Source organism: Hemicordylus capensis, chromosome 1 (assembly GCF_027244095.1).
Source record: "Hemicordylus capensis ecotype Gifberg chromosome 1, rHemCap1.1.pri, whole genome shotgun sequence".
Lineage (NCBI taxonomy): Eukaryota > Metazoa > Chordata > Lepidosauria > Squamata > Cordylidae > Hemicordylus > Hemicordylus capensis.
Window position 1 is genome coordinate 452474671 of NC_069657.1, and position 10049 is coordinate 452484719.

The 10049-nt window shown below is 45.1% G+C and overlaps 1 protein-coding gene across 2 annotated transcripts in view; it reads left to right on the forward strand.

The window, feature by feature from the left end:
- The first annotated feature begins 1038 nt into the window (after window positions 1-1038).
- SOX7 (SRY-box transcription factor 7) overlaps window positions 1039-10049 on the forward strand; it is a 161577-nt gene continuing 152566 nt past the window's right edge. Inside the window, exon 1 of one of the 2 annotated variants that reach the window (XM_053248848.1) lies at window positions 1039-1405. In XM_053248848.1, coding sequence (XP_053104823.1) covers window positions 1171-1405 — 235 coding nt within the window. In that variant the 5' untranslated portion in view covers window positions 1039-1170. The remainder of the gene's footprint in view (window positions 1406-10049) is intronic. The other variant, XM_053248838.1, reaches the window with a different exon arrangement.

The window sequence follows — 10049 nt, forward strand, 5'->3', positions numbered from 1 at the left end:
AGTCAGACCATTGGTCCATCTGGCTCAATATTGTCTACACTGACTGGCAGCAGCTTCTTCAAGGATGCAGGAAGGAATCTCTCCCAGCTCTATCTTGGAGATGCTGCCAGGGAGGGAACTTGGAACCATCTGCTCTTCCCAGAGCGGCTCCATCCCCTCAGGGGAAGATCTTACAGAGCTCACACTTCTAGTCTCCCATTCATATATAGCCAGGGTGGACCCTGCTTAGCTAAGGGGACCAGTCATGCTTGCTACCACAAGACCAGCTCTAGGGAAATGTGAAATAACTTTTCTATACTATAAAAGATGGAGAGACTCAGAAATGGCGCATGTGTATTCCCCACACCTTCCCATCAGCCCAAGAGGAAGAAGTTCTCAGCATTATTTTCCCCTCACCCCCCACCCCATGGAGGGGGTGCTGAGAGAATTGGGGGGGGGGATCCTAGAGCAGCAGTGCTTCATTTCTCTTAAAAGAGAGCCTGGTATTGCCACCTCCAATGTGAAACCCTTTCCCCAAATCCCTGCCGGTTACAGAGATGCACTCTGTGCTTTCACAGAGGCATTGTCCTCTCTTCCCACTTGATCTGTCTGTGTTAGGGATGGAACCAGGGCATTGAAAAAAAGATGCACTCTGTCCTCGCTCAGAAGCACTGCCATCTCTTCATGCTTGGTATGTTCTAGCAATGGCCTCAGACACCCAAACCAGATGCACTCTCAGAGGCACGGGCATCGTGCCACTCTTGATACGTTCTAGCGATGCCCCCACGTGCCAAAGCCAGGCACACTCTGCACTTTCTCAGGAGCGCTGCCATCCAGACACTTCACGTGTTCTTGGGTGAACCTGGAAAACAAACAAACGCACGCACTCTGCACTTCCTCAGGAGCACGGTCACCACCGCGCCCCCCGCCCGCCTCCAGGGCTGGAGGGCACGAACTTTCTCTCCTCCTGCGTCCGCCCCTCGCGCTCTGGCGGGGGCGGGAGCGCGCAAGGCGGAGCCGGCCCGGAGCTGATAAGTAGCGCGCGGCCGGGCCGCGGGAGCCGAGCGGAGTGTGGTGGCGCGGAGGGGCCAAGCAGCCGAGGCGGCGGCGGCGCTACGTGCAGCGAGGGCGGCCGGCCAGCCAGCAGGTTCGAGTCCCGAGCGAGCCCCGACGGCGGCGGCAGCGGCAAGCATGGCTTCCTTGCTGGGCTCCTTCGCGTGGACGGAGAGGCTGGAGGGCGCCGCGGCGCTGGAGCTGCCCGAGGGCGCCGCGACGGGCGGGCGGCCCGAGAAGGGCCCGGCGGGGGCCCCGGAGAGCCGCATCCGCCGCCCCATGAACGCCTTCATGGTGTGGGCCAAGGACGAGAGGAAGCGCCTGGCCGCCCAGAACCCGGACCTGCACAACGCCGAGCTCAGCAAGATGCTGGGTGAGTCAGCCGCGCCGCCGCCGCGCACTTTGCGCCCCTTCCCCGCCCCTCTCGGGCTCCATCGGAGCTCTCCCGACCCGGCGCGGCTCTTTCCCCCGAAGCTGCCGCTCAGATCTAGCGAGTCGGAGACACCGCCCGGCTCTCTGCGTATTTGCTCGGGGGGGAAAGTGCCCTGGACTTCGGTGGGGCTTCCTCCTGAGTAAATATGCCTAGGGCATGTAGCCTTTTTCCTTTTTCCTTTTTAAAAAGCAAGCAAACAGGGGCCCGATCCAGCTACAAGGCAGCGCTTTTGATGCCGGTTGTTGCAAGAGGTCCCGTGGAATCTCTCGTTCTGCCGTCTCTCCCGTTGAAATGAATTAGAAGTAGTTAAGCACATGCTTAAACTCCCCCGTTGGAATCGGGATATCGAGGATGGGCTTTCGCGGGATCGGGTCCCACTCCCAACCAAAACTCTCCAGTCCGGGACGACCCACCAGGGTTTCATTTCAGTTTGAACTTTCTTTTCCTTTCTCTTGCTCCCCCCCAGTTTAAATATACTTGTCCTAATCGATGCCGCCCACTTTATTTATTCTTCTCTCTCTTTTTCGTTCCGCATTTTTGATCCTCTCATCCCATTCATCGACTTTTCCATAACTTTCCTTTCTTTCCCGGATTTGTCGAATAATCAAGTTTGTAACAACAGCGACGATTAAAGAAGTCCTGTAAAAGTGACATCTTGAAAACTTCTTTGTCACTGTATTTCAGAGGTGCAGGCAGGACGTAAGTGCTAAAAGGAGGTGTCTTTGAATAAGATGATGCCCCGATTCGAGTTGCGAAAAAGACCCACTGGGGGAGCGAGGCGACCCGTTCTCCCTAACCCATTGCGGGACAAGGCAAAAACTGCCCAAGTCGTTTTCTTAGCGGTGTTCCAAGACTTTTTAAAAGTAGCGGGAGATGCTTAGAAAGAAGGCTCGCTGGAGTAATTTGGGGACCACCTTGAAAATTAATGGAAGCTGCAATACAAGTTTAAATGTTCTTTCCAAAGTAGGAGCAACAAACCAACAGTAACAAGGGAGGACCCCATAAATTTAGAAAATAGGCTCAGGATGTTTGTTCCGAATCGAGGAAATTAAGACACCACTTGATTTAAGACCCTTTTAAGGAGCAAGGGAGCCCTTCTTAATACTTTGGTTTGGCTGTTGAATTTCGGCCTTGCGCTATCAGCAACCCTATGTGCATTTGTGGGAGTGTTCTCCCCTGAACACAGCGGGGTTTACTTCTGAGTAAACACGCAGAAAGTTGCGCTTTGAGGAGGATTTGGCCAGGGGTTTTTTAAGAAGAAAAAGCAAAAGGGGAGTTAAAATCACTTGAACTTGAAAATGTGCCCAAGTTGAAACGGTTTCTAAAATGCAATTTTCTCATAGTCATTTAAGTTTGATCTCCAGACATTTATTGGGGCATTGGGCACTTTATAGGGCAACATTTCATGTAGTGGTTTCTTATATTTAGCAGGGGGTTAGCTTGCTGTATAAACTGCTTAGTGAGCTGTCTTGCTGAAAATCAGTGTATGTAATCTTAATAACAATAATTTGCACATTAATATCTACTTATTTATGATCTTTCTTACTAGCTGCATTCTCTTCAAAAGTTGCCTGAATCAAGTTTTAAAGAATTTTTTGAAGTGAAAAAGTAAGGACAGTAATATTCAAAGTCAGGATAAAATAAAGACATTCAGTATTTTATCAGTATAACAGCAAGGCTATTTAATAGCTTTCTAATAATTATATAGCTTTCCATTGGGGAGCATATATTTAATATGCTCCCTACTAAAATAAGGGCATCTCCTTCTCTCTTTTTTTTCAGGAAGAACCTCAAGGCTCTCCTGTTTTCGTAGGCTTTTAATTAGAATTAATTTTAACAATTTTAAAACTTGTTTTAATATCTATTTAATTCTATTATTTTTATTATGCATTTTGTAACTTTTAAATATTTTTGTACACTGCCTAGAGATGTACATATCAGGCGGTATAGAAATCTGATAGATGGATAGATAGAGGCATCATATTAGCTGCATTCCTTTTTACACTTACCTTAAAGGAAGCCCTGTTAAACACAGTGAGACTTACTTCTGAGTAAACATAGGATTGCACCCTTAGTGAGATGCTCTGATCATAAAGCCGCTATAACAACCACCTTTTTATTTACTCGAATTAACTTATTATGGGAAAAGGGATTTTTTCCTTTCCAATCAAAATGACTCTTACAATAAAGGGATTTTTAAAAACTGGAATCAGTTAAAGCAGGACTAGGTCTGGCCATTCATAGTTATCTCAGTTTGTTTTCAACCTCTATTTTTTAATACCTTAATATTTTGCATCTCAGTCTTGCCTTTTGAGGGTGCAATCCTGTGCAGGGTTGCAGACAGACAGAGGGCAAAACTGAGAAGCAGCTCCCCTCCTCACCTGAATTTGGAGGCGGGAAAAACACTTTAAGGAGGGGCAAAAGTGTAAGAGATGCTTTATTAGGGTTGGCAGAGGGAGTTGTTAAATGGGGAGAGAACTCCTCAAATGCTTAAGGGAGATCTCCACCACATCCGATGCTGGCTTTTCTGGAAATAAACTCCGCACAAGTTCCGGAACACAGTAAGACTTACTTCTGAGTAAATGTCCTAAACGTGCTTAGGATTGTGCAGCACACCACCCTTATTCAAAGAAGAGTATTTTCTTTGAAGCAAATTACAATGCAGGTCTTATTTCTAATGGGTTTCAAGGAGGCCAATTTGGATTGCATTTAAATGTGTGCTCCTGCCTGCTCCTAACCCTTGTTTACTCGGAAGTAAGCCCTGCAAATTTCAAGGAGATGAACTTCCAAGAGGGATTGCATCCATAAACTAGGGAGCAGGAAAGAAAACTTGCTGAATGTCCAGGTCCACTGACCGGTCTTTTTCTCTCCATTAAGTTCTGCCTTTTTCTTAGAACTCAGAGTAAGACACACACATTTTTCCCCCACTGTGATCCTAATTCTTATAAACCCTCTCCCCTTCCTCATCTCTTCTCTGAACTGACTGAAAAGGCTGTCCTCCTAGAGCAATGATCAGCCCGTGATCATTTGTTGCCCTCTTCTAAATCTTTTCTACCTCTACAGTACCCTTTTTGAGATCAGAACTGTCTTCCAAATGTGGCCGCACCAACACCACAGATGTGTATCATGGTGTTACAATATTAGCTGTTTTATTTTTCTAATTTTTCTAATTATACCTATATATATTATTTATTTATTCAATTTCTATATCACCCTTCCAAAAATGGCTCAGAGAAATAATAAATAAATCAGATGGATCCCTGTCCCCAAAGGGCTCACAATCTAAAAAGAAATCTAAGATAGACACCAACAGTCACTGGAGGTGACCCCTAGCATGGAATTTACTTTTTTCACTCCCACTGCACACTGAGTTTTTTCACTCAGTCAAAACCTTATAGTATTTTTCCTAATTAGTCACTATGAGCTCAGACCCCAACAGTATACACGCAAAGCCCCAGTGTGCGTAAATTGCACAGAATCTCGTTTGTTGCCCATTCGCCTAGGTTGGTGAGATCCTTTGGAGCTCTCTGACATCTCCTTGGGATTTCACCATCCTGAATATCTTGATATAATTTGTGGTAACCTCACAGTTCACCGCTCCCTAGAGCAGCACACTCTCTTGGACAGGATCAGGCCCAGATAACCATCTCTGTGTCTGAAGGAAATGTCTTTCTGCTGTTGGCATGAACATTTTGGAATGCTGAGCCACAAACACACAAACACATCCTGGAACCTATGGCTAGAAGGTCTATGCTGCTGATAAATGATGCATGCTAGGTGTTACTTAATCAGCATATTCTGGAAAAGTAGCTCTGTTAATCAGAGAAGATGGGAAAGAGATAAAGGGGAACTGTGTACTTACAACGCTGTGATTAGATTTGGAAAATGAAGGGGGGTCAGTCTTATTTTTGTCCCAGAAATTCAAAGATTGAGGAAGGAGGGCTGGGCCCCCCTGGTGGGGGCCGGGTGGGGCGGGAGAGGCTGCTGCTGCCACCTTTTTTTTTCTCCTGGCAGGAATACTGTAACACAACTTGGGTGCAAAACAAGTAAACATTCCAAAGCTGCATCCCCTGTTCCTGCCATCTCTCCATGCCCAGAAAAGCTGCACGGGTTGGATGTCTACCTGCCAAACAGCACTAAAATACAGTCATCCTGGGGAGGGGGGATGGTTACAAATCTATGGGGGGGGACAAGAAAAAGGTTGGGACCTCATAGCTTCATCTGTTTCCTTTCTAAGAGTTAATTATGTTGGTATCTCACTTCTGGTTCAGTGCTGAAGTAAGGAGGCTGGGGATTATTTATTATCACTCCTATAACTGATGATAATATTTATTATTCGTAGTGGTAGTTCTATTTTTATCCTGCCCTGCTTCCAAGAAGCTCAGAGCAACAGACATGCTCCCCACTCCCATTTTGTCCTCACAAGAACCTTGCGAGGTAGGCTAAGCTGACAGAGAGTGACTAGTCGATATTCAGCCAATGAGCTTCGTGGCTGAGTGGGGTTGGATCTTACCGGTCTTAGTCCAAGACTCTGAACCAGGGTTCTCAGCCTTGTGTCCTCAGATGTTGTTGGACTACAGCCTCCATCACCATCACTTGTAGTCCTCCAGCACTGGTGGGAACCAAGGCTGAGAATCCCTGCTCTAACCTTTATGCTGCTCTGACTCCCTGATTACAGTAATAGTTGATGATATTATTTTAAAATGTGCCAGCAGAACTTTGTTTTTCTAAGAGTGTCCCTCAGAATCAAAGTTCTCAACTAGCATTTGCTATTTTTCGCATGTGAAGCGGCCGTCGCAAATTCCAGCTGGATATCTAGTTCTGGGGTTCTTAATTGCCGCCTCTCAGCCAAATGGTTTAAATAAGTTTGCATGTTCCTGGAAACGCCTCCTGATAGGTACCCCAAGGTCATGAAAGGATTTATGAGAACCGACTTAATTTAAGACCCAGTCCTTGCTCATTGCTGAAAGGGAAGGGGAGATAACGCTTCCTTTGGCAATCCTGAGCACATCAACACTCCAGGAAGAAAGTGTCCATCATGTGCAGGCCCATTGAATCCAATTGCTCTTGCTAATTAAATTGGCTTTAAATGATAAGTCATCATTCTACTACTGCACTCTTTGGTGGGGTGGGGGTCCCCTTGCTATGCCACATTCCAACTTTGGGAATGTTTGTTTTATTTATTTTATTTAACACATTTTTATACCGCCCAAAATGTATGTTTAGATTACCCAGGAGCCTCAATCTGCCATTCCTTTGTCCTGTCCTGTGTGTTTATGTCCCTGGAATGCCCTCCCAACTCCATCTATTGGATGCACAGAGTCATAGGAAGCCTTTGCAAGTCGTTTCCTTGGCCTCCAGCTTGCCTGGTTTGAGTCAAGTGCCCAGTTTTCTCAAGGAGGCATACAGATTGTTCCTGCATTCTCAGTTTGTACTTAACACCCGGGCTTATCTGCCTGTCTGTCACTCTGTGCTGAACTCCACGCCTGTCTGTCTTGAGAACAGGGATGTCGCAATTTCACTGGCTGTGAACTCAACTTGGACGTTTCCCCCTCCCTTTGAAATTGTGCCTATCCATACTTGAGTTTCAAAATGAGCTGTTGGGTGATAGGAAAAGCAGGCATGTTTAGGACCTTTCTAGCACAATCCTGTGCATGGCTACAGGTTACTCGGAAGTAAGTCACCATGAGCTCTCCCAGGGAAGCGTGTTTGCACAGCAGCCCAAAATGCAACCATGAGTTTTCTGGGTTGCACGTTAACATATATCTTCAAAGTGCATTTTAAATAAATAAAATAAAATAAAATAAAAAAGTTTATTGGCTTACTATGAAGATAAACCCTTTGGATCTTTTTAGAATAGAAACAAAGTGGGGATAAGATCATAATAAAGATAAAGGTTTTTTTTTTTTTTTTAATGCATGGTTTAGAGAGAGTAGACGAGGAGAAATATATTTCTGATACTGTATTTGCCTGAATCCAAGACCAGCCCCCTCCCCCATCCAGTTCTTTGCTGTTAGAAATTGGGATGGGGTGGTGTCCTCTTTTTTTCAGGTAAATACAGTTATAACCTATATTTAAGCTCTGTTTTTTAAGGGGGCCATCTTAAATTCAGAGTCGTCTTCTATTTGGGTAAATTTGATATATTTTTAAATGTATAGGTTTTGTAGGATTCTGTATGTATGCTTGAAGGAAACATTTAATATGTTTTTAAAATATATATATACACAGTCTCTGAGTTTCATCTCCATTTTGTCAGGAGTGTTCAGAATGCCATACAACGTTACGTTCAAATTAAAGAGATGATACTCTTTAATCATCTGATGAGGTGGGTCATAAAGAGAGATTCTTCTTCTTCTGTATGATCCGCATTGCAGGTTGAGAGGTCATTCAGAGAAGTCCATCTCCGGTTACCACTGGCGTGTCTTGTGGTGGCTCGGAACCGGGCCTTCTCTGTAGCTGCTCCTGGCCTGTGGAACACACTCCCAACAGATATCCATAGTCTGGGGTCATTGTTGGCCTTCAAGAGAACCCTAAAGGTTTACTTGTTTGACCAGACCTCCCAAGGTTTTAAAATTGCTTTTAAGTATTTTTAATTGGCTTTAAATGGCTCTGAGTTGTTTTTAGATTTGTTTTTATTATTGTTTTAATCTGTTTGTAGTGTTTTACCTGTTGTGCACCTCCCAGAGCCTTTGGATGGGGCGGTATAGAAATGTAATAAATAAATACAAACCTGAGGTCACTCTACAGGGTTGATTAGCAGATAGTTCAGGATAAAGAAGGAAGCAGTTCTTCACCCAGTACAAGATTAGCTTTTGGAATTCATTGCCACAAGATATACGATGACAAATATTTATATACCGCTTTTCAACAAAAAGTTCCCAAAGCAGGATGGATGGATAGATAAAATGAATAAAAAGACAGAATGATGGCTGTTAGTTTGAGCGATGTTTGGAAAGGACTGGTGGAGAAATACAAGGATTACAGGTCTTCTCAGATGGCTATTAATGAGGACAGCTAAATCGAGCTTCCATAATCAAAGTATAAATTGAGACAGCTAAATTGAGCTTCCATAATCAAAATATACCTGGGATGTTGGATGCTGGGGACAAACAACAAGGACAGGTCTTTATCTCCAGGCCTTGCTTGAGAGCTTTCTGGAAGTGTTTAGCTGGGTTGGACCAGTCCATCATTCTCTGACTTAAATCTCCAGATGGTAGACTACAACTCCCATCATCTACCACCATGGTGGTCAATGGGAGTTGTAGTCCAACAACATCTGGTGACCCAAAGCCTGTGGATGAGGTTGGTCCTTGGTCTGAGCCATTTGGGTTCTTCAAATGAGCCCATATTGCCAAACTCTTATTGCAGCGTATCTAGATCACGTCTCATGTGTAATCTCAAACCGCTGCTAACTTGGCAAAGAGGCACCTTTTAACGTGGTGGTGATTCTCTTTATTGAGCAGGGGGAGAGTAACTGGCCCTATCCACCCCCCAGCACAGTACCCCTCCAGTGATTCTTGCTGGTGTCTATCTTGTGTTTCTTTTTAGATTGTGAGCCCTTTGGGGACAGGGTTCCATCTGATTTATTTATTATTTCTCTGTGTAAACCGCCCTGAGCCATTTTTGGAAGGGCGGTCTAGAAATCGAATAAATAAAATCATCATCATCATCATCTTTCCCATTTTTTAATTTTGCTCTTTTGCACAACGTTCTGATGACTGGAGCCTTTGTAGGCAGGGAAATGGGAGAGTTATTGAACTACAACTCCTATCATCCCCAGCCCCAAAGTGTCTGGGGATGATGGGAGTTGTAGTTCAACAGCAGCTGAAGGGCCAAGTTTGCCCACCACAGCCCTGCTATAGGGCCACGTAGTGAAAATGAGCACAGTTCTCCCAGGTCCGAGAGGCAATGAGCACCTTCAATGGAGCACCTCATTCAAGCTAATATGCTTAAAAAAAAAAAAAAGGAGCCATGATGTCCCTGAAACAGTGAGGTGGTGGGGGAGGACTTTAACCCCCCCACACACTGCAGAGCCAATCTGGATTGGGACCTCACGGCTGTTCTTGCCCGTGGGAGGGCAGCTCATTTTGACGGCAGTGGGTGCTCTGTTCCAGAGGCAAAAGTGTCTGGTTCATTTGGCTGCTAGTATCCTGTGAACTCTTGTGTAATATCCTGTGTGCTGGGTTCCCTTGGGCACCCAATCCAGTGGAAAGTTCTTCTCCACAATCCCCATTTATTTCCGCGGGGTTTGTACAGCAGCAGGTCCTGCATTGTGCACAAAGAACTGAACTGTTCTTGTCTGGGAAGGTATATTGCACCAGTGTTTCTACATGGTGCTTTATTGAATAATATAAGGTGAAGGAGAGGCAGGGCTCTGCCCCAAGGACTTTACAATCTAAATTTCAACGCTGAATAGAGACAATGTTTCTTATTCTTATCATTCCATTTATTTCTATACCACTTTTACAAATATGATGATCAAAGCAGCATACGGTATATGCGGGGGGTGGGGGGGGGATACATTGGCTGACACACAGACTAAATTGTGAGTAGTCCCATTGAAATAAATGGGACCAGTTAGTCA